The sequence below is a fragment of the Halichoeres trimaculatus genome, unplaced genomic scaffold (genome assembly GCF_033239565.1).
Source record: "Halichoeres trimaculatus isolate MK-OKI-2021-1 unplaced genomic scaffold, fHalTri1.1 fHalTri1_scaffold_7, whole genome shotgun sequence".
In the NCBI taxonomy this organism is placed as follows: Eukaryota; Metazoa; Chordata; class Actinopteri; order Labriformes; family Labridae; genus Halichoeres; species Halichoeres trimaculatus.
Window position 1 is genome coordinate 789,153 of NW_027437185.1, and position 24,456 is coordinate 813,608.

At 44.3% G+C, this 24,456-nt stretch overlaps 2 protein-coding genes across 4 annotated transcripts; both read left to right on the forward strand.

Annotated features, from left to right (window-relative positions):
• The first annotated feature begins 608 nt into the window (after nucleotides 1-608).
• On the forward strand, nucleotides 609-11,606 carry setd7 (SET domain containing 7, histone lysine methyltransferase). 2 transcript variants are annotated; one of them, XM_074674063.1, is made up of 8 exons: nucleotides 609-887; nucleotides 2,544-2,673; nucleotides 5,316-5,517; nucleotides 6,006-6,195; nucleotides 6,302-6,383; nucleotides 6,506-6,602; nucleotides 7,733-7,890; nucleotides 10,441-11,606. In XM_074674063.1, exons 1-8 carry the CDS (start codon nucleotides 848-850, stop codon nucleotides 10,631-10,633), a joined length of 1,092 nt encoding a protein of 363 aa, XP_074530164.1. In that variant the 5' UTR covers nucleotides 609-847; the 3' UTR covers nucleotides 10,634-11,606. The 2 variants fall into 2 exon arrangements, with proteins under 2 accessions (XP_074530164.1, XP_074530163.1); XM_074674062.1 differs by having other exon boundaries at nucleotides 612-887; nucleotides 6,506-6,623; nucleotides 10,441-11,595.
• A 1,273-nt stretch (nucleotides 11,607-12,879) lies between these two features.
• On the forward strand, nucleotides 12,880-20,995 carry LOC141793389 (uncharacterized). Of its 2 annotated transcripts, none has more exons than XM_074674064.1 (6): nucleotides 12,880-13,579; nucleotides 13,762-13,821; nucleotides 16,921-17,052; nucleotides 17,232-17,378; nucleotides 18,052-18,109; nucleotides 20,644-20,995. In XM_074674064.1, the coding sequence occupies exons 1-6, from the start codon at nucleotides 13,415-13,417 to the stop codon at nucleotides 20,748-20,750; spliced, it is 669 nt and encodes a 222-aa protein (XP_074530165.1). In that variant the 5' UTR covers nucleotides 12,880-13,414; the 3' UTR covers nucleotides 20,751-20,995. The 2 variants fall into 2 exon arrangements, with proteins under 2 accessions (XP_074530165.1, XP_074530166.1); XM_074674065.1 differs by having other exon boundaries at nucleotides 20,674-20,995.
• The last annotated feature ends 3,461 nt before the right edge of the window (nucleotides 20,996-24,456 follow it).

A 24,456-nucleotide genomic window follows, 5' to 3' on the forward strand; every position in this document is an offset into this window, starting at 1 on the left:
AAAAGAGTTTCACACCCCTGATTAAAGTTATTTTGTTGATAATTCATGCTTTCTTTTTTAACCTATTGAATGTGTTGTCTTTTCTGCTGCCATGATTCTGACACTTTTGTGTTTCTGTGCCATGATGACAGTTTATATACTAATCTCTTATCTCAGCAGTTTAAAGACCATCAACTGGTGTTTTATGGTTCTTTTACAGCCTTTTAAAGCTCTTTGAGAGCAGGAAGCCTATAAATGTGAGACCAAACAGATATCTTAATCCTTATTCATAACCTGATTAATGTGCCTAGGTATGTGTGACATCATTACTTTACACAGTGTGTCAAGAAGACGTAGTGTTGCCAACTTAGCGATTTAGTCGCTATTTTTAGCGACTTTCTGAGAAAACGTTTTTTAAAAAGCCTGTTTTCTCTCCCAGTTCAGAGAGAGAGAGAGAGAGAGAGAGAGAGAGAGAGAGAGAGAGAGAGAGAGAGAGAGGCAGAGCGGCAGATGGGGGGGGGGGGGGGGCAGCGCGGCTGTCGCTCCCTTGTTTTTTGTCACTCACTGGGGGGGGATAAAACCTCGGAGTTTCACAGGACCCCCCCCCCCCCCCCCCGCCGCACCGCCTGGGGGTGTACGTTTGATAAGCTTCAAAGAAAAAAAACAATAACAACAATAATCTCAACAATTATAGCTACTTTCGGGCGGGCCTGTAGCTACTTCCGATGCTGAGGAGTTGGCAACACTGAGACGAAGAGCCCTGACTCAGAGCTGGGAAGTCGCTCCACTGTCACACCACGTCCGGTAGAGGGGGGTTCAGGCACGGGGGGGCACGCTGAGGTGTTTCCGCCCGGCAGCCTCGTGCGGCATGGACAGCGAGGATGAGAACCTGGAAGAGGTGGTGGAAGGTAAACAACACCTGTCTTAAGTTCTGTTTCGCCCTCATGCGTGAAAGCTGAGCTAAACTAAGCTCGACTGATCTCTGCGGCTGTCTACTTCACTTTAAACGTCCACGCGAGAGTCCGTCGCAAGGCCCCCACAGTAGCTCCAGAAGCCCCGTACTTGATTTAGCAATACACCCGCCCGACAGGCGAGCGAAGGCGGCCGGAGAATCTGGCAGCTGATCTGGCTGCTGGGAGTAAATCAACGGCCTCGGTCTCTGATCGTGCTGAGCGGCATTCGGTTTGAGACTACGTTCCGTGCTTAGGGGTGGGGTTCGGTATGGAACCAGAAGGATCTCACACACTGAGGTGTCCATGGGTGCGTCTCTAAGCGATAAAGTTCCATCCTTCCTTCCTCCACTTGCGTCGTTCACTTGCGTCTCCCTCCCACCAGAGAGGCATGGGAGAGACGCGAGGAAAGGAAGAGAGGAGAGGATGTAGGAGATTGGTTTTTAGAGCAATGGGACATCCTCTCCTTCGGAGCGTCACATGAAGCGACGTGTTTCATTGATTACAATATCAGCTGATCACCTCTGGATCATCTGTCAGTCAGCTCTAACAGCTGGTTGTGTGTCTGCACATGTGCACTATGACAACTCTGATAAAACATAAACAGTGACAGAGCTTTGTCTGTTCCTTTAACCAGTTAAACAAACGTGAAGAAAACCTGCTCTGTTTATTCTGTGTGCTGTTTAGAAGCTCACGGATCACTTTACCGGTAAAATGTGTAATTGTTTGATTATTTATGAATTATTTAGCCCTTATCTAGAGCCCATCTGATCATGAACTCTGGAACTTATCAATATAACCCAGTTTATTGTGTTTCAGGAAGATATTATTTATTAGATTTCAGTATAAATCCTCCATTATATTGATTTGATGATGGTTGTGTTCAGTGTTTTGTGCTTTAAACTCGCAACAGACACTTTATTACCAAATTTATGATCAGTTTCTGAACAATCCTCTGTACCTTTTCAGCCCATCTTTTCTCTCATTAAACTCTGTTGTGTTTGTGAAGTCTGAGCCGCTGCAGCGTCCAATCAGAGAGTGATATTCTATATGGGGGTGTGTCTGTCAGTGAAAAGACTTCCGCAAAGCCAGCTCTCATGTTTCCTCGATCATAGCTCCTCCGATCAGTCTCCTCCATCCTCTCTCCTCTCTCCTCTAAGCACAATTATCGCTTTGGGACAGTCTTCAACATGGCGACTAAGAAAATACTTCCGGTGCCGCGGAGGAGATAGGACGGAGGGGGCACGAAGTAAACGCACTGAGACGCACCCAATAAAACGTTATGCTGCGTTCCATTTGTACTTGGAACTGGGGAGTCGGTAGTGGGAGTGACGGCATCTTCGGGTTCAGCATTCCAATTGCCAAGTCAGACAACTTGCCTTTACAGCAGTATTATGTACATAAACATCGAATAATACTATATGGCTTGGCACTGGATCACAAAGACGTGACTGAACAGAACCCATGGTGAGGTTCAACAATCTGGATCATAAGGATCAGACTGTATCTCTCTAACACAAACAAATACAAAGTCAAGTGTGTGTGTGTGTGTGTGTGTGTGTGTGTGTGTGTGTGTGTGTGTGTGTGTGTGTGTGTGTGTGTGTGTTTGTTCAGGTCCACTGGATGAGGATGGCCAGCCTCATGGGTTCTGCACAGTAACCTACTCATCCAGTGATCGTTTTGAGGGACTCTTCAACCACGGAGAGAAGAATGGAAAGGGCAAGTTCTTCTTCTTTGATGGAAGGTACCGTGCAGAGACACCTGAACACTACAACCAGGCGGAGTCTGAAAATCCAGGGGCTGCAGGTCCTGGACCACATATCAACCCTCACTGGTTGTGACAGCAACATGTTTTAATGAACAAGAAGCACATCCTAGTGCCTACATGAGTGTGTGTGTCTAATTGCCCTGGGTTTAGCCCACATCTCAGTAGCAGCCCCGGGTTTAGCCAACATCTCTCTAGTGGCCCTGGGTTCAGCCCAAAGCCAACTAGCAGCCCTGGGTATAGCCCACAGCTAACTAGCAGATCATGCGCTACACATGCTAGCTAGATGCTTTGTAGCTTTACCTGCCGAATCTAAAACACAGAAGAACGGGGATTAGGGCATACCAAAGGACTTGGAAAGTACAGGTACCTCCTCAACGATCAGAGTTTAGACATTGATTTGATGGTAATGTGGATGATAATCTGAACAGTCTGTGTCAGTCATGGGCTGTGTTTAGGTTCGACTCAACTCAAACCAGAGCTACCACCGCTAGAGGGCACGATCGCATAAATTTAAAATGATGCTTGCCGAGATTAAATCTTTTTGAATTAATTTGAACCGCTTCTGTTTTGGTTTTGGTTCCTTTATTTATTTATTTATTTATTTATTTATTTATTTATTTATTTATTTATTTTTAATCTATCTTGGAGGTAACCTGTCCTTAGAGTAACAGTTATGTGTGTCTACCTGAGTCTGTAGTTAAGTAACAGTTTTTTTGAGTGTACCTCTGTGGAGTTAGTGAGGTACTGTTTTTGGTGGCTTCCTGAATGTGTAGTGTGAAATCTAACAGTTTTTATTGTCTACCTGAGTGTTTAGAATAGAATAGAATAGAATAGAATAGAATAGAATAGAATACCTGAGTGTGAAGCAAGTACACAGTTTTTAGTGTCTACATGAGTATGTTGTGTGTAAAGTAACAGTTTTTAGTGATGCCTGAGTGTGTAGTAAGTTACAGTGTTGAGTGTCTAACTGTTACCACAGTTGTTCACAGATTTTAGAGAGTTACACTCCTGAACTGCAGCCTCTGTCTTTGCAGACCATTTTTCATCAAGTGGTGTTACATCAATCCAACAGCAGTGTCTGCATACACAGAGCATGATAAGCTCTCTGGTGTGGAACGTGTTCTGCAAATTAAATGATTTTTATGAGGGATATCAGCACTAAAGCAGTAGTAGAGTAGTTCTAACAGACCTACACCTTTGTCAATCTTTAAAACGAAAAACCTTAAATTATTTGTATTTGGGTCATTTTTATCAACAGAATGTTTGTAAATGTACTGTAATGCTCCCTGTTAACAAAATGGAGACTGACATTCTTTATGACTGGAACAAAAGCCCCTTTACAAATGACCTCCTGACCTTCACTAGGACATTCAGGCCTGGATCATTTTAAGCCTAAAACACATGCACCTCATTTTGCAGTTCAAGGTTGGTTCTGCTAAAAAAAAACAGGGAAAAAAAAATTCAAATTGCAATCCAAGTGTTAGATTGTCAGTGAAGAGGAACAAAATGAGATTTTCAGTTCCAACACTCTCCAACAACAGACTATGACTTTAACCACACCTGTCTGATTGGATTTACAAACTCATTATTCAAATACATTTGCATTAATTTCATCATCCAATATATTTTTTTTAAGGCCTCATTCACATGGTACCACTGAGCCCACCGGGTCATAAGCCAAGGGCAGGCCAAACCTCTGTCTGGCACCGTAGCAGCGCGACACAGTTTACCCCGCTAATAAATCCAACAAAGAAGAAAAACAGGACATAGTAAACAAAGAGCATAGATGGAAGACATGCAGCATTTTGTCCTCTCTGTGATTGGCATGTAGCTCTTTGATACAAAGAACAACCAAGCTTTGTTTCAGAGAAGACTGTGAGCCGCCAGGAGAAATGCAGCCACTGTAAGTGACGATTCTTTTGACCAATTAACGGACTGCAGTGTGTTTCTCCACCTTCCGAGAGCGGATCAGTTCAGTCTGGCACCCAAAGGGTCCCAAAAAAGTAGGCCGGCTCGTCTTGGTTTTTGGGGATCTGTCCCATGATAAGTCAGTGGAAACACCAAAAAATGCGCGCCGTACCAAGATGAACCAAACCAGTCTGCTTATTGGAAACGCGGCTATAGTATGCACAGAGGTAGTATGTTATGCTAACTTACACACATAGTCACAACATGCTATGCTATCTTACAAACACACTGTTAGCATGCTGTGCTCTACAGCATAGCTTTAATTCAGCAGTATAAGGGCATGGTTCAGACTGGTAGGTTGTTTGCTTTGCTTTGCTTTGTTTTGTTTTGTTTTGTTTTGTTTTGTTTTGTTTTGTTTTGTTTTGTTTTGTTTATTTTGTTTCATTTCATTGATAGGTAGGAAGGTTTTGGCCTCCACATATTTGTCATTGTTTTTGTTAAATTTCATATGAAATATTTTTGTCCTGATTTGTTATTGGGTGGTGAAAAGTTTAACTAATTCATCTCTTAAAAACTCTTTCTAAAGGATGATATCGGGTTTTCATGAAGCTCTCCTGTGTGTGTGTGTGTGTGTGTGTGTGTGTGTGTGTGTGTGTGTGTGTGTGTGTGTGTGTGTGTGTGTGTGTGTGTGTGTGTGTGTGTTTCTACAGCACCTTAGAGGGATTCTACGTTGACGATGCTTTGCAGGGTCAGGGGGTGTATACGTACGAAGAAGGTGGCGTCCTCCATGGGACGTATGTGGATGGCGAGCTGAATGGACCTGCTCAGGAGTTCGATGCAGAGGGTCGGCTGGTGTTTAAGGGCCAGTACAAAGACAACAACCGTTGTGGGGAGTGTCAGGTCTACTACTCTGTGAGTCCACACAGGGCTTCCTGCAGCTCTACAGCTGAGGTTTTATTCAGTATATTCACTCAGAGTCTGTTTTCATTTGATTAAAACTGTTAATAGAAGACCGTGGTTTAGTGTCACACAGCTGTCTATCTTTAACTGGAGCAGCCTATGATGAGAGAAATGAATCACTACACACCTTCCACCAAGACCAGACAGAGCTGTCGCTCTGACTTCCCCCCACTTTAAATCCTTTTACAGCCATTACTGCTGCTTACCATGAGAAACCCCCACAGAGTTACGGGTTGAAATTAGTGAAACAACATTTGAAAATTCATGGATAACACCAATAATTATATCTCAGCATTAAAGATGTTTGGATTGCTGGTGGGCTGGCCGGTACAGAAACATAGTTTGCTTTTCAGTAATGTCCTGTCAGTTTGTTAAATTGGAAAAATAAGCCTTGATAACTGTGTGTGTGTTGTGCATGTTGGTGTGTACTGTGAGTCCAGGATGGAGGCTGTGTGTTTGGGGAGGTGAATGATGACGGGGAGCTGACTGGTGAATCTGTGGCATACATCTACCCTGATGGACTCACGGCTCTCTATGGGAGCTTTGTGGATGGAGAGCTGATCAAGGCTCACTGTGCCACCCTCATCACCAGCCAGAGTGGAAGGTCCCGCTTTGAAATCACACCTGACAGTGAGCACAGGTTTTAAAAGTCTTCATGAGGGAAACTTGCTCCACATGAATGGAGTCACGTTAGTGTCAGTCAGCAAGAAGTTACTGTAACATGCTGTGTTTTCAGGTCCAGTGTACTCCTATGACAAGTCCACCTCCACCTGCATAACCACTCACACTCTGCTACCTGACCCCTACGAGAGCAAAATGTGAGTCCACCCTGATAGTGGGATGCATGATGTCCAAAGCCCCTAAACCAGCACCAGGGTCATGATAAAAGTGACAAAGTGAAGTGCTCCTCTTCATGTTTTCTCCATTGTTTCTACGTCAGGGTGTTTGTGGCCAACTCCATGATCAGAGGAGCAGGACAGGGCCTGTTTGCCAAGATGGATGCTGAGGCTAACACTGTGATGGCTTTTTATAATGGTGTACGAATCACACACTCTGAGGTACACCGCATCTGCAACACACTACACGCTACACTTCTCCTGTCCACAGGTTTGACAGAAGAGGTAGAAATGCTTCAACACCCTATGTATTTGACCTGCAAGCAACATTAAATGTGCAGTGGTGGATAGTTTGTCCATTCTGTGCTGCCGTAGAAATATTGTGGTCCAAGACAGCAACTATTTGTGAGAGGGTAAAAGACTCATTCTACGTTCACAAAAACAAAATGATTCACAGATCAAAGTGACTAAAGATTTATCAGAATGGTCAAAATAAATATTTACATGCCACACTGTACCTTTAAAAACTACACACTGTACCTTTAAATACCACACACTGTACCTTTAAAAAAACCACACACTGTACCTTTAAATACCACACACTATACCTTTCAATACCACACACTGTACCTTTAAATACCATACACTGTACCTTTAAATACCACACACTATACCTTTCAATACCACACACTGTACCTTTAAATACCACACACTGTACCTTTAAATACCACACACTATACCTTTAAATACCACACACTGCACCTTTAAATACCACACACTGTACCTTTAAATACCACACAATGTACCTTTAAATACCACACACTGTACCTTTAAATACCACACACTATACCTTTAAATACCACTCACTGTACCTTTAAATACCATACACTGTACCTTTAAATACCACACACTATACCTTTCAATACCACACACTGTACCTTTAAATACCACTCACTGTACCTTTCAATACCACACACTGTACCTTTAAATACCACTCACTGTACCTTTAAATACCACACACTGTACCTTTAAATACCACACACTGAACCTTTAAATACCACACAATGTACCTTTAAATACCACACACTGTACCTTTAAATACCACTCACTGTACCTTTAAATACCATACACTGTACCTTTAAATACCACACACTATACCTTTCAATACCACACACTGTACCTTTAAATACCACACACTGGACCTTTAAATACCACACACTGTACCTTTAAATACTACACACTGAACCTTTAAATACCACACACTGAACCTTTTTTCAGACACTACAAGCCTTATCTTTGGATAATGTCTTGTGTATTGTTGGCGCCCTCAGGTGGACAGCAGGGACTGGGCACTAAATGGAAACACAATCTCATTGGATGAAGACACAGTGATTGACGTTCCACCACCATTCAACCTGACAGAGAGATATTGTGCGTCTCTTGGTCACAAGGCGAATCACTCCTTCACCCCCAACTGTAAATATGACCCGTGAGTACCCAGTGGGGAAACAGGGAGTGAAAAGTGGAGTGAAAGGAAGGTTCAGAGTTTAGGACTCAGAGATGGTGAAACACACACCTACTGCAGTGGTTGTTTCCTGTTCTTATATTATATATTTATTCCTACAATTGTGGTCAAAAGTTTACATACAGTTGTAAGTAACATAATGGCATTGCTTTCTTGAGTGGTCAGCTATTTCTACAACTTTGATTTTTCTCTGATAGAGTGGTTGGAGCAGATACTTCTTTGTCACAAAAAACATAAATGAAGTTTGGATCTTTTATGATTTTATTATAGATTAACAGAAAAAAGTGACCAAATCTGCTGGGTCAAAAATATACTTACAGTTACGTGAATTAGCAATTTTAGTGTTTTACAAAGTTGTGTCAATGAAATGAGCTTCATAGCAAAGCCTCTTAACTTCTTGTGAGTGATTATGAGTGATTACAGATGGTGATTCATCTAAATTCATCTAAATAGAGCTCATTGGATACAGATGCCCACCTAGCTACTATGGGAAAGTCAAAGGAGCTCAGCACGGATCTGAAAAAGCAAATCATTGACTTGAACAAGTCAGGAAAGTCACTGGGAGCCATTTCAAAGCAGCTGCAGGTCCCAAGAGCAGCAGTGCAAACAATTGTTTGTAAGTATGAAGTACACAGCACTGTTTTGTCACTGCCACGATCAGAAATAAAATGCAAACTGTCATCTGCTGCTGAGATAAATTGGTCAGGAGGGTGAGGAGTCAACCGAAAATCACCAAAAAGCAGATCTGCAGAGAATTAGAAGCTGCTGGAACACAGGTGTCATTGTCCACAGTCTAGGGAGTTTTGCACAGCCATGAACTGAGAGGCTGCTGTGCAAGAAAGAAGCCCTTGCTTCAAAAGCGGCACGTTAAGTCTCGTCTGAAGTTTGCTGCTGATCACATGGACAAAGATGAGACCTTCTGGAGGAAAGTTCTGTGGTCAGACGAAACAAAAATCAGGCTGTTTGGCCACAATTCCCAGCAATATATTTGGAGAAGAAAAGGTGAGGCCTTTAACCCCAAGAACACCATGCCTACTGTCAAGCACGGTGGTAGAAGTATTATACTGTGGGGCTGTTTTGCTGCCAATGGAACTGCTGCTTTACAGAGAGTAAATGGGATAATGAAGAAGGAGACTTACCGTCAAATTCTTCAAAATAATCTTAAATCATTAGCCCAAAGGTTGGGTCTAGGGCGCAGTTGGGTGTTCCAACAGGACAATGGCCCCAAACACACTTCAAAAGTGGTAATGGAATGGCAAAATCAGGCTAGAATTAAGGTTTTAGAATGGCCTTCCCAAAGTCTGGACTTAAATCCCACTGAAAACATGAGGACAATTCTGAAGAAACAAGTTCATGACAGAAAGCCAACAAATTTAACTGAACTGCACCAATTCTGTCAAGAGGAGTGATCAAAGATTCAACCAGAAGATGCCAGAAGCTTGGGTATGGCTACCAAAAGTGCCTGATGGAAGTGGAAATGGCAAAGGGACATGAAACCAAATACTAGCATTGCTGTATGTATATTTTTGACCCAGCAGATTTGGTCACTTTTTCTGTTAATCCATAATAAAGTCAAATAAACACCAAACCCCAAATATGTTTTTGTAACAAAAAAGTATCTGTTCCAATCACTCTATCAGAGCAAAAACAGAGTTGCAGAAATAACTGGAAACTCAAGAGAGCCATGACATTATGTTATTTACAGGTGAATATAAACTTTTGACCACAGCTGTATCTTTATTCTTTACATTTAAGGAAACAGAAACATTTACGGTCCGTGGTATAATGTTCTTATACTGAGTATAAGAAGAGCTGTGTTTAAAATTGGATGCAATACATAAATATAGTTCATTGATAACTGGTAACTGGTTTTCTGAAGCATCAGACAGTTGTTTTGTGCTTCACTGGGGAAGAATGAACAAGAACAAGTCTGTCCACTGGTCTTCCTCAGACTGCATCATGTGTGAATGTTTCTCTCTAACTCGCCTCACTTGTCTCTTCTCTCTGTATCACTTTCTTTCATTTTTTTCTCACTTTCCATCATCTGTCGCTCACTTGCAAACTTTCATCTGCATGCATATTGGCAACAATTAGAGCCTTCTCTTTGGCCGAGAAGCGTCACATGGGATGGCTTAAATGTTCTGTTTGTTTCCAGCTCTGTTCCACCAATACTGTTAACGCTGTAACAGCTGCTTTGCATAGAATTACAGCATCTTCTAATATGTAAACCCTTGTAATTTATTGGGTCTGGGTCTGTGGAGGATGGTGTATTGGACCAGACCTGGGCCGCAGTCCGCCATTTGGTGACCTCTGCTCTAAAGGACTAACCTGTTGAAAAGTAGCCCATGTGTTTTAGACCTTTGCTTGTGTGAGAACAGCCTTATTAGGAAAATTGAAGTTATGGTTTAAAAACTGACTGAAGATGCTGTGGAACAATATTTTAGTGGCAAAATAGAAGAAGACACAGCTCTGAGTCTTTGAATGCTTACTGGTTTTCTTCCTTGGTCTGCGCAGGTTTGTCCACCCTCGTTTTGGACCCATCAAGTGCATCCGCACTTTGCAGCCAGTGCAGAAAGACGAGGAGCTCACTGTGGCTTATGGTTATGATCACGGGGCTACGGGGCACGACTGCCCTGAGGCTCCTGACTGGTACAAAGTGGAGCTGAAGGACTTCCAGCAGAGACAGGCAGCTCCCAGTGCACACTGAACCCCTCCATGGCCTGTGCAGCCTCTGCAAAGGGCTCCTGCACCTTGACTTTGAGATCCAGCACAGGCTGATCTGAAAGGAGGCCTGGGCAGTGTAAGGACTATGCATCACTACTGGAACTACTGGTGACCTTTCCTGGGCTTGAGGTGGACCGTCTGATTTGGGCCCTGTTGTCTTCTCCACACCTGGAACCCCTGATTCAAAGTTTGGTGCTATAAAGTAAATGCTAAAAGCTGCTCCTGTTTAGCCTGAGCTCTCCCTTTAGCTAGCTCTACATCAGAAAGCTCTGTATTAAATGATCATCCTGTTCCTGTTCACTCTTCACCTGTAATCGCTCAGAGCTCTCTCTACAAACATCTTAATGTACCAAACATGAGGAAGGTGCTCTTTTTCCTCTAACAGAGCTTTTCATTGATTGCTCCTGGAGCTGTTGTTTCTATGTGCTGCACTGATCTAGCTCACCTGAAGAGACACCTACAAACCTGCTCCACTGTCCTTACTGTGTCATCTGCCCTCAGACCCCACCAAATAAAGATACAGAGGAAAAGCGAACAGGTTCATTCATTCATTCATTCATTCATTCATTCATTCATTCATTCATTCATTCATTCAATCATTCAATCATCCATCCCTCACAGAGGACATTTTTGTAGAATGCTGCTTCTATTACACACTGCTGTTCATGGTGAAGATGCTGTAGCATCCCCTGGTCTGTTTTATCCCTCATGACTACAAAATGGACTAAAACCAAAACAAAAGCTGTTCATGTAGAGCACTCTGCCCAAAGCAAAACCAACCAGTCATCACTTTCTGACAGCCTGCCACAGATCTCCATCCTGTCCCACAGACCTCCATCCTGTCCCACAGACCTCCATCATGTCCCACAGATCTCCATCCTGTCCCACAGACCTCCATCCTGTCCCACAGACCTCCATCATGTCCCACAGATCTCCATCCTGTCCCACAGACCTCCATCCTGTCCCACAGATCTCATCCTGTCCCACAGACCTCCATCCTGTCCCACAGATCTCCATCCTGTCCCACAGACCTCCATCCTGTCCCACAGACCTCCATCCTGTCCCGTAGACCTCCATCCTGTCCCACAGACCTCCATCCTGTCCCGTAGATCTCCATCCTGTCCCACAGACCTCCATCCTGTCCCACAGATCTCCATCCTGTCCCACAGACCTCCATCCTGTCCCACAGACCTCCATCCTGTCCCACAGATCTCCATCCTGTCCCACAGACCTCCATCCTGTCCCACAGATCTCCATCCTGTCCCACAGACCTCCATCCTGTCCCACAGATCTCCATCCTGTCCCACAGACCTCCATCCTGTCCCACAGACCTCCATCCTGTCCCACAGACCTTCATCCTGTCCCACAGACCTCCATCCTGTCCCACAGATCTCCATCCTGTCCCACAGACCTCCATCCTGTCCCACAAACCTCCATCCTGTCCCACAGATCTCCACCCTGCTCCTGAATATTTCATCTTTTCTATTCAGTCTGGGTTTTTTGGGGTTTTTTTTAGCTTCGCTGCTTTTTGGTTTCTGAAAGCTGGAGTGAAGCTGATCAAAAACTGCTTCCATAACATGAATTTGTAGTTAGAAAAGAGAAAAGTTGTGGTTTGGACTTGAGGAAGTCTAGAACAGTGACCTGTTTGAAGATTTCCACTGCTCAGTGACTAAAAAACAAACCTGATGTTTTACTTGGATCAGATGCTGTTAACACAAGCTGAATAAATCTTACTCACAAAATGTTTTATATCTAGTTCAAAACGCTAAAGCTCAATATATCCAGGTAAGAAACTGTCCCACCATGTTTTTGGAAAGTTTGTAACAAAGTTAGAAATTGACTGTATTTATGTTTAGGGTTTAAAGATGTTTTTAAATATGAGTATTTTTTTTGTGGGTTTATGATAAAGCCGAGGAAATCACTGTATTTCTGTGCAGTTGTAAATTCACATTGTGGTCACTTTTGACTCAGGCTGTATTTACAGGAATTCAGTGGAGTTACATCAAGAGCCCAGAATGTTTGAAGAACAACAAGAAGAAGAAAAATGTTTGAATGAATTGCCATCGTTATCGTGATTAGGGTGCAGCACCATAAATGAAGTAGTTTCGCTTTACTGTGGTTTATAAAACGTAAAAATTCAGCTCTCTGCTGTAAAAGGACAGTTATCAGGGTATCACACTAAAATCAAAGTCGCTAGTTTACAGTGGAGCTGCGCCTGGGTTCATATGGGAAGAGGATGTTTCACTTAATTACTTTTTAAATTTTTATTACAGTTATTTAATCGTTTTCCCCTCCCAGGGCTCAGGGTCAGTCCCAGCATCTGACTGCGTACATCCAGAAAGCACACCGTGTAGAGCGGCCTCTCAGGGACCATCTGTAAATGACTGACTGACTCACAGATTAGGCTACTGGTTCTAGCTGTGGTGGATCTGATCCAGACCTGCCTGAAAGACACCGGCGAATACAAAACACGTTTCAACTGTCCGCGGTCTGTTGGCGGAGGGAAGGGTTGAGCCTGAGAGTCCAAACGCTGGGCTCCACCTGCTCCTCGTTCTCCAGGTTAATGAATAAACCTACCCGCTGAACCTTCAGCCCGGTCCCGGAAGATACTCCCAGCCGGAGAAAAACCCGAACCTCCGCGGCTCTCCGGGGGGTCAGGTCAGAACCTGGTGCTCAAGAAACTCCTCAGTACATTACCCCAGAGGACCATACTGAGCTCTAGTCTCACTCAGGTCTGACCGAGGACTCCCTGTGGGTCCTGGAGATGGACCGCTACAGGTACTTCATCTTCAACCAGAGGAGCGTGCTGATCCTCGGGATCGTCCAGATCGCCTGCGCCGGTCTCTGTGTGGTCTGCGGCGTCATGGACGCTGTCTTCCGCAAAGACACCGCGCTGAGCACCACCAGGACCCCGGTGTGGGGCGGGCTGGTGAGACCCTTTGTGTCCAGTCTAGACTACAGCTGTGTCTGGGGCTGCGTCTTCTTCCTATGTGTCTGCTGATAAGGCGACAGTGTACATGTCCTAACACTGACTGAGCTCTGGTGGAGGTCTAGAGATTACGGGGACACATGGTCTTTGGTCTGACTCTGGATTCTGTCTCTTAATTCCAGATCATGGCCTCTCCAGGGGTTCTGGCTTTGTTGGCCTCCCAGAGAAAAAACGCAGTATTGGTAAGTGTCACTGGAGCCCATCAGGGTTTCACTTTGAGCCGCTTTAAACCACCAATTACTCCAGAGCTGGGTCTGGACCACAGGAAGGATGCTGATGTTTGATCCAATTTATTTCAACATGTTTGATTACGGCAAGTTTAAAAAGTAGGCTATAAGACTCAAAGTCAGCTGATGTAGATGTTTGAAGTGCCAGTATCGTAAATATGGTGTTTTTCCATAAGAATAGGAGAGAAACAGTCGGATCGTTGACTCAGCCCTGCAGAAATCCCTCAATTTCACCGCATTTGTCAGCGAGCTGTTTCATCGTCCTCAGTTGAATGGGCAAACGAGCTGTACCCCGCCCCTTTCAGGAAGTAACCTGCACACGGAAACTGTAAACTGTAGGTGGGGCGATTCTCTAACTATCAAAGAAACAAACTTGTGTCCTGGGCGGAAATAAGAAAAACAAAAACACATTTTTTAATATTTCTAATGCTTCAATTACTTGATACAAAGAAGAACCAAAAATAAAACGATATCAAAATTATTGATGTCATTTATACTGTATGAAATATAGGCCTAGTTTTTTATGGGTGGTTTTTGTTGTGTCCTTTGTCCATTGACCACATTTTGGACTTTCAACCGCTCATAAAACTGAGATTGATTTTGATTCCACAGTTACTTTATGGAGAAATGACACAGATATTCCTTGTTTTAATGATACATTTTTATGTTTGTAAGACTTGTTTAAAAAAAAAAAAAAATACAATGTTTTATTTTTCATAAAAAGAACACAGGTCCATAGGGGTCACTGTCGTTTCTACCACACACCATGAAAATAACTTTGTTTGTTTGTTTTTTTGTTTTTTTACCTTTGGAGACTTCAAACCACATCAGTCATGTGGCAGGAAGGCTCATGGTGGAGAGCAGTGTTAACACCACCGAAGGAAGAGTTTATTGAGTTTATTTAATGCTAACTCTTAAACAGACATCAGCATGCTAAAAGAGATGTTTTTGAAAACCCTGAATGTTAGCATTTCCAGCACTGTTGAAAAAGACATGTTGTAATGGATTTATTATGTTGTGCATTATTTTTCATGTTTCAAAACATTAAGTTTGAGAATTGATGTCACTAGATGTCAAGATCAATGAAAGTGGCCGATGTTGAGCAATGCAGTGTCCATCACAACACGTCTATTCACTCATAATAATAATACAGCCACACTAATGATATTCAGCAGTTTTGAAAATGATGCCGTTATGGTGACTGTTCATGTCTGGGATTGAGAAGCTCCTGATTGTTCTATGTAAAGACTTGATTGAAAGACTTTTGTAAGGCAGTAAAAAGGAGTTTGTCATCCTGATGATCAGGAAACATTAACTTTGGGTCCTGGAGATAAGCTGCGTTTCCACCAAGCAGTACGGGTCGGTTCAGTACGGTTTGGGACAGTTAAGTCTGATCCCGTTTGCGTTTCCACAGCAAACTGTGCCCTCTCGTGGTGGGCGGCGTGTAAGCCGCATGCCGGAAGCCACAGCTGGTAAACAATAGCGCGATGCCGTAGCAGCTTACCCCGCTATTAAATCCAACAAAGAAGAAAACGCGACACAGTAAACAAAGAGCACGGATGGAAGACATGCAGCATTTCGTCCTCTCTGTGATTTTCATGTAACTCTCTGTTACAAAGTGCAATCAAGCTTCGTTTCAGAGAAGTCTGTGAGCCGCCAGGAGAAATGCAGCCGCTGTCGGGGTGAGTGACGATTCTTTTGACCAATCAACCGTCTGCAGTGTGTTGCTCCACCTCCCGAGAGCGGATCGGTTCAGTCTGGCACCCATACGAAAGGGTCCCAAAAAAGTGGGACAGCTCGTCTCGGTTTTTAGGGATCCGTCCCGGGATGAGTCTGTGGAAACGCCGCTAAAAGCGCACCGTACCGAGACGAACCGACCCAGACTGCTTGGTGGAAACGCGGCTATAGACCGCTACAGGTACTTCATCTTCAACCAGAGGAGCGTTCTGATCCCAGGGATCATCCAGATCCCATGGCCCCGAAGAGGGCACTCTATCTTCAACATGCATTTTGGACTAGAGCACATGTTTTGGCTCCCAGGAGAGGGCACTGTAGCATGAGTTTTTCAACAACTGGGCCCCCCTACCCTGTAAACTGATGGAGTAACACTCTGATCAGATCATGAAATTAAACACCTGCACAGGTTTCCTGAGCCTTTAGACATTCTCTTAGTCTAGATCAGGAGGTGACACAACCATGGTGAAGTGGACTGTCTGGAGTCTGGAGTTAGAGCATCAAGAGCCACTACACACAAATGGGTCAAAGACGGATCGAAGACAGGTCAAAGACAAATCAAAGATGGTTCAAAAAGAGATCAGAGACGGATGAAAAACAGGTCAAAGAAGGATTAAAAAATAGATCAAAGATGGAACAAACACAGGTCAAAGATGGCTCAAAGACAGGTCAAAGGCAGGTCCTCTGCTGCTGTGGGTCCACTTTCTGAAGTCAATGCAAACCTTTAGCAGAGCTCTTCATGCTTCATCTGCTGACCAGCTTCATGGAAATGGTGGTCTCATTCGCCATCAGGACTGGCTCCTGCCCAAAGCGCCACAAAAAGCAAAACCTGGTTTAATGACCCTGATGTTACTGCGCTTGGACCCAGACTCTGTGGAGAACCTGTGAAGTCCCAACCAGAAGAGATGAAAGCTGAAATGTTCCCTGAGAGTGGACCGGGACTGTAGAGGGTCAGAGTCTACCTCTTCATCAGGTCCTGCTTTCTTCATATGCTCCTCTGTTACCAGGTCCTACCTAATGCTGACCCCTCTGCCAACACTGTGTGTGTGTGTGTGTGTGTGTGTGTGTGTGTGTGTGTGTGTGTGTGTGTGTGTGTGTGTGTGTGTGTGTGTGTGTGTGTGTGTGTGTGTGTGTGTGTCTGTGTGTGTGTGTCTGTGGGTCTGTGTGTGGGTCTGTGTGTGTAGGGTTCAGTGTGTAACTCTGATGTGAGATGGAAAAAATGATGTATGTTGTGGTTTGGGAGTGATGTGTGTCTGTGGCTGACCTTGTCTCTCTGCCTGTCTGCCTCTCCGTCTGCCTGCCTGTCTGTCTCTGTCTCAGGTCAGTGTGATGGTGGTAGCAGCAGGTCTGTCCTGTGTGGTTGCAGTCTTTGTGTCGGGGTACTCCTGTCTGACCCTGACCTATGGTGAGGAGGATGAAGAGGTCTTCCATCACCACAACAGCCCTGAAGTGGTAACTAACAGTAGCCTTACACATTACCTGAGGTCTGAGAGGGCCTGAAAGGGCCTGAGAGGGCCTGAGGGGGGCCATGAGGGGGGCCATGAGGGGGCATGAGGAGGTCTAAGGACCAGTCCTCACCAAGGAGTCTTATTCTTCACACGCACATGTCAAACGTGTCGTCCTCTGCTCAGACCTTTGTGCTCCACCGGATGGTGAAGGGGGCCAACGCCACCATCCTTCTGACCTGCACCATCAGCCTTGCCCTCTCCTTGCTGATCGCCTACGTGGGCCTGCGCGGTCTTCCCCACTGTGCCTGCTATGACACCCGGACTGGACTGGTAGGAACCAGCAGAGTACACAGAGCATGAGGGAGAGAAACACATATCATGACATAAGAGGAGAGCAGTTCACCACACAGACACACACACACACACACACACACACACAAACACACAAAAACACACACACACAAAACAAACACACACACACACACACACACACACACACATACACAGAAACACACACACACCCAACACACACCACACACACCAAACACACAAAAACACACACAAACCAAACACACAAACACAGACACAAACACACACACACATGCAAACATACATGAATATACACTTGACACACAAACTCATACACACAAACACACACAAAACATACAACCACCCACAGACAGTTTAAACACTGAGGTTTGATGCTGCGTTGTTTGGTCAGACTCAGCCCTCCAACACCCCACTGTTGCTTAAAATGATCGGGAGAAGCGTTTGCAGGGGTCATAGGCCATGGATCATACATCCTGTTTGTGTGCTTGTGCTCGTGCACAAAATGAACGGTGCTGAATCACATTACACTTGCAGCCACACTGGCCAAACAATCTGGCCTTTAAGGTTGAAGCGTGCTTCAAAGGTTTGCCAGTGAGACCATGTCCTTAGTCTCAGTTTGTGTTCAGTCACTGATGGTTTTGAAAAGAATTTCATGTATGGTGTGTTTTTTCAGGAGATGCTGGTTCCTCAGTGTGACACCGGGGACACAGAGCTGGTTTGCACTTGGCAAGGTAAGAACTCTTGTTAAAAGGAAACCCTTCAAATCCTTTCAAGCCTCCAAAATCCTTCAGACCCGAGCAACAGTTTTTCCATGAATGAGGGTCTGAATGAAGCATTTGGAAAGTTCTCACAGCAACTCACTTCTTCCACATGCTGTTATGTTACATAATATACATACATACAGAGACGTCACGTGATTATCAGTATCCACAGCCTTTGCTCAGTCCTTTTTTGACCCAGCTTTGGCAGCAGGTACAGCCTCAGGTCTGTTTGAATATGAAGCCAAAAGCTTGGCTCACGTCTCTTTGGGCAGTGTGGTCCATTCCTCTGTGCAGCTCCTCTCAGCTCCATCAGGTTGGATGGGGAGAGTTGGTGCAAAGACATTTTCAGACTCTCCAGAGATGCTGAATCAGATTCAGGTCTGTTCTCTGGCCGGGCTCCTCAAGGACCTTCACAGGGTTGTCCTGAAGCCCCTCCTTTGATATCTTGGCTGTGGTCTTAGGGCCTTTGTCCTGCTGAAAGATGAACCGTGGCCCCAGTCTGAGGTCCAAAGCCCTCTGGAGCAGGTTTTCATCCAGGATGTCTCTGTACATTGCTGCATTTATCTTCCCCTCAATCCTGACTGGTCTCCCAGTTCCTGCTGCTGAAAGACATCCCCACAGCATGATGCTGACACCACCATGCTTCACTGTAGGGATGGTATAGTCCAGATGATGTGCAGTGCCTGGTTTCCTCCAGACATGACGCAAAGGAGTTCAATCTTTGTCCAATCAGAGCAGAGGATTTTCTTTCTCACGGTCTGAGAGTCCTTCAGGGCCTTTAGTCAAACTCCAGGAGGGCTACCATGAGCCTTTAAGAAGTAGCTTCCTCTGGCCTCTACCAAACAGGCCTGATTGGTGGATTGCTGCAGAGATGGTTGTCCTTCTGGAAGGTTCTCCTTCTCCACAGAGGACCTCTGGAGCTCTGACTGAGTGACCATCAGGTTCTTGGTCCCCTCCCTGACTAAGGCCCTTCTACCCTGATGGCTCAGTTCAGGCAGGGGTCCAACTCTAGAAGAGTAGAACTTCTTCTATCAGCAGGTGATGGAGTCTCTGGGCTCATTGGGACCTACAAAGCAGCAGAAATGTTTCTGGACCCTTGGAATCTTAGTTCTTTACACTTAACAAGGAGCAAAAACCTTTGCTCACATTGGCCCTCATTTATCAGTCTTGTGTGGGAATTGGTGCAGATCAGGGTGTAAAAACGATCCTATGGCAACATTCATATGTGATTTATGAAACGTGCGTACCAGGGCCAATCAGGGCGTACGCCTGATCAGCTGTTGATAAATGTGGCGGCTGAAAACAGTCGTAATCTATATAACATGCCCCTAAATATTCAGGTTCAGCTGGCCAAACCCACTGAATTTAAGACATGGAGGGACGCATTACAGGAAAAAGGGAACTTCTGCAAGCTGTTAATCCAGGTCTAGAAACATGGAAAGTTGTCTTTTAAAAATGTGTGTGAGCTCTGAAAGAAGCTGCAGACTCCAGCCTGAACCTGTCACAGACTGAGGAGGGAGTGGAGCTGAAGTGTGTTGATTGTGCACAATTGCGCACGGGTAGACCAGAGTTTTATGACTGTTTGTACCACGAGACGAGCACATAGGTTGTGATCTCATGTAAATCAATGTCTTCTGTTAATAACTAGTCACTTTTTTACACCGGTTCATGTTTATATGATAATATTGTGAGGAGTGAAATAATCATCTTCACAGTAAATCCTGTAATCAATACAGCTTCCTTAAAAAAATCTGTGCTATCCAACTTCCTCTGAATGTTCTCTGTGGAGACTTTATCATGAAGATGGGAGTGTATTAAAAACTGATAACTGCATCTCTGTTTTTTTATTTTTTTTAATAAACCGAAGCAGGAAACATTTTTTTAAACAGAGAAATCAGCTGCTGGCTCGCGCTGCTCTTTCATAGCAAAGGATTTAATTGATTGGCCGAAGAGGAGTGAAATGGTAGAAACATTCTTGGTGTCATATCTAATTCAAGGATCTTGAACTTTAATTCATATTGCTAAAAATGTTTTGCGTTCATATGATCTATTAATTCTCCATAGACAGATTTCCCTCGCTGCACCGCACTCCCTACCGACATGAAACTTGCATACACAAACTCAGACCTGGCGTGGGATTTGAGCGTACCTGATGCCCAGGTTCAGATTGATAAATGCCAATCTGTGCGTGGAAAGGAGCGTACACCCATTTTTCAGGTGTACACACGTTTGATAAATGAGGGCCATTGTCATTATGGGATGCTGTGTGTAGAATACTGAGGAAAAATGAAGGTTTTCTATTCTGGACTGAGGCTGTAACAGATCAACATGTGGGGAAGTGATGCACTGTGAAGAACAAAGTGAAATATGGTGTGCAGCCAGCAGAAGATGGACCATCCTGTGAGGTTCAGCTGAAGGCAAACAAACCTGATCTCCCTGAGACTGTTCCTGAAGTCATGTGGTCATGATGTCATTTTAAGTTGCTCCCCCTCTGTGTCTGGCAGAAGGTGACGACATTCTCTTCAACTCTGCAGCTCATCACACAGAGCAGAACACCACTGAAGAGGAGGCGAGGAGAGGTCCTCCACTCTTCCCCCATACAGCAGACTGACCTGACCGCTTGTCCACTCCAAACTGATTCAGATCCAGGGCCTGGTGTGATCCAGGCTCACAAAAAGTTTCTGTGAAACCTTGTTTGTGTGGCATCCTTCCTGTGACTATTTAAAGTGCAATTTAAATCATTCGCTGTGTGTGTGTGTGTGTGTGTGTGTGTGCGTGTGTGTGTGTGTGTGTGTGTGTGTGTATGTGTGTGTGTGTGTGTGTGTGTGTGTGTGTGTGTGTGTGTGTGTGTGTGTGTGTGTGTTTGTGTGTGTGTGTGTGTTTGTGTGTGTGTGTGTGTGTGTGTTCAGAGGATTTTCATGTTCATGCTATGCTAATTAAAATGAATGAAGAACAGCATGGTTTGGTGTACATCATATGCACTGGTCTCAATTAAGGACAGAGGGCTCAGTCTGACTCATACTCACTTGTCTTGATTAAAGACAGTGTTCAGTATTACTCATATTCACTGGTTTTCCATTAGTGACAGAGTGCTCACTCTAACTCATGTTTACTGGTCCTGATCAAATACAGTTATATTACTCTAAAACAGGTCTAATTGGCCCTCATTTATCAATCTTGTGTGAGAATTGGCGCAGATCTGGGTATAAAAACGATCCTACGGCAACATTCACGTGTGATTTATGAAACGTGCGTACCAGGGCAAATCAGGGCGTACGCCTGATCAGCTGTTGATAAATGTGGCGGCTGAAAACAATCGTAATTTACATAACACGCCCCTAAATATTCTAGGTTCAGCTGGCCAAACCCACTGAATCTAAGACATGGAGGGACGCATTACAGGAAAAAGGGAACTTCTCCATGCTGGTAATCGACAACGCCATAGCAACGGGTAGAGAGGAAATGACGCTACGTTGTTTGGCAGTCAGAAAAGTAGAGTGACTCAGAAAAAACTCACCTGCAAGGAAATCACTGCAGTGATTCAGCAGCCGGGATGTTGCAAAGTAAAATACAGCAGAGTTTTAAACATTTAATTTACACATCCTTCGTTTACACCTTGATTAATTAATCCACGATGTCCAACTGTTAGAAGCCACAATATTATTTATTGGTTCTGTTCAGGCCCAGAAACGTGGAAAGTCTTTTAAAGATGTGTTTGAGCTCTGAAAGAAGCTGTGAAATGTTAGAAACATTATTGGTGTCATTTCTTATTAAACAATGTAAATATTAAGCTAAGAACTTCAGTTCATATTGCTAAAAATGTTTCGTGCTCATATGATCTAATAATTCTCAGACTGGTTTCCCTCGCTGCATCGCACTCTCCACTGACTTGAAACTTGTGTATACAAACTCAGACCTGGCGTGGGATTTGAGGGTACCTGTCACCCCCATTCAGATTCTTAAATGCCGATCTGTGCATGGAAAGGAGTGTACACCCATTTTGCAGGCACACATGTTTGTTAAATGAGGGCCAATGTGAGCGGATAGGCGGATGACCTGATGATGTAAAGGAAGCTCTCTGAGGGCTGTTGCCGATTGGACCGAGGCAGTATACTCTTTGGTCAAAGATTTTTTGCAAATGGAGTCTTCAAAGGATCTAAAGTTGAACTGAAGTATTGTGGGGTCTCATATATGGGTAATTTCTCATTCTCATTTCAAGTTGATGCAAAAGTTTTGTTTCCTCTTCAGAAATGACTGAAAGGTCTACAGAACAATTTTGGTTTGAGGGTCAAGCGAGCAAATCAAAAAGTTGCCCTCCAGGGGGCGGTGAAGGCTACAAACTCACCTCCAGCCTTAACAGAACATGGAAACATGGAAATAAGTAAGTACTGATTCAGGATCAGGAGTGGAAACTGAAATTTCTAGCGTATGGCCAATGTAAGCCATTTTTTTAGTATCAGAGCACAACTTAAAAAATATATTGAAAGTCATAGGTCTGTAAAACATGTAAAACAGGTGTAGTTTTGTGTGTGTGGTTTTTTTTTAATAATCTTGGTGATTAGTGGTCGGTCCACCACTAGCAGAGGGACTTTATTGGGGTTGAGGTGCTGCGTTGTCCTTTCAGCCAGTCTATAACAGGAAGCAGTACTTTGGGATAACGTTTTTTTGCATTGTCAGCTGCTGCTGGCCCGTTAAGCTTTCAACATGTTTTGTGCCAGGATGCACGTTTCTGTTGCATGGACTCATCATCTAGAAGTTCAACATAAGGGTGGAGACCAGCACCTATTGCTCTGCCTGTGAATGATCCCTCTCTACGACTGGAAAGTGGATTCTGATTTAGAGACCTTTTCAGCTTTCTGTGCACCACAGGATTACCGGTGTTCATATCTGGCCCAATCCCAACACTGGCTCTTGGAGCTGAGAGGTTCAGCCGATTTCTCAGCCTCCATACCTGGCTGCTTTCTGTCTGCAGAGACGAGGGCCGTTTCCCAAAGCCCAGGTACCTTCTCTTGCCTTGCCTTTGAAGGCAGCGCCTCCGAAGCCACTTCCTTCCAACCCAAGGCAAGTGTCCTGCCTCTGCTCAAATAGAGATGCTAATGGAACAGCCTACAAAGGCATATTTTTTTTCCATCAGATTCCTGTCACAAATGTATATGTGATTGGAGTTTCATTGTCTCACATAACATGTGTTGCACTGTGGACAGTGCTTGGAAAGTTTATTGAAACCTGGGAGTAGACTGTATGCTCAAGTGGCCACAAATGTTGTCATGGCTTGCCACTTTGTTCGCTCTCTGCTTTTTTATTGCCACATTACTGACTCTGCAGGTGCGGCTTCTCAGTAATTATAGTTACGTGACTGACACACAAAAGAGTTAAGTGGTGGACATGGTATAAGTTGTTATTTTCAGAGGTGTATTTTGTTACTTATATTTGAATTGGAATTTACTGCGTGCCTCCGCAGGAGCGTCTCTCTCTGGTGCGTCTTTGCCTTTTTTTTTTCTTTTTTTGTAGATTCACGCGTTGCATGTTGGGTATTTATAGCCATGGCAAGGCAGCGAAGGATACACCTGTGTATCCTTGGTCAATTAGCCACATGCTAACCAAACGGAGGACATATGCTTCTGGAGGACATGAACATTGGAACAGCACTTGGGCAGCGACTGATGATGTGGATGCCTGCCCACGCCCACCCCATGCCCACATCAGACCAAGGCAAGGTACCTGGGCTTTGGGAAACAGTCTATGATCTGGGTTTCATTGACAATTTTAAACTGTTTTGGAACCGTTATTCATTTTACAAGCAGGAAGGAATACACCCCAACCAACTTGGCAATAGGATGCTAGCTGCTAATTTTCCTCATGCTTTGCAAACTGCCACACGTGCTGCACATACCTGACTGTTATTTACATCATACACCCCCCTCCTGACTTCTTCCTCCCCGCCCCCCGTGGCAGCTCATAGTTCTGTCCTGCTCACCACTGCCCCTTGTGGGCTCCATCAGCCATTGACTTACACAATACAACATAATCAGAAAACTGTATGCTATGATCACATAAATATAACAGTTCTGATCAGGAAGAGACCTAAGTCAGTAAATCATACACTTAAAAATAACTCCAGCCGCCTCACTCCTTATGTCACCACCTCAAACCTGGTTATGATTCCCATACAGCCTAAAACTATTGCTCCTGTTCCTTCTTCAGTGAAATTTTTACTACTTTTCTCCTGTGTTTGTCTGGAGATCCTCCATGTAACCATGGCTGCATTGTTTACATGTGAAATTAGCTGTTAGCAGCCTGTAGCATGTCAATGCTAA

Coding starts and splice junctions, on each gene's coding strand:
- LOC141793389 (XM_074674064.1), top strand. CDS start 13,415: ATGGACCGCTACAGGTACTTCATCTTCAACCAGAGGAGCGTGCTGATC. Junction 13,822..16,920: donor AGAGAAAAAACGCAGTATTG/GTAAGTGTCACT, acceptor TCTCTGTCTCAG/GTCAGTGTGATGGTGGTAGC. Junction 17,379..18,051: donor ATGACACCCGGACTGGACTG/GTAGGAACCAGC, acceptor GTGTTTTTTCAG/GAGATGCTGGTTCCTCAGTG.
- setd7 (XM_074674062.1), top strand. CDS start 848: ATGGACAGCGAGGATGAGAACCTGGAAGAGGTGGTGGAAG. Junction 2,674..5,315: donor TTCTTCTTCTTTGATGGAAG/GTACCGTGCAGA, acceptor GTGTTTCTACAG/CACCTTAGAGGGATTCTACG. Junction 5,518..6,005: donor AGTGTCAGGTCTACTACTCT/GTGAGTCCACAC, acceptor CTGTGAGTCCAG/GATGGAGGCTGTGTGTTTGG.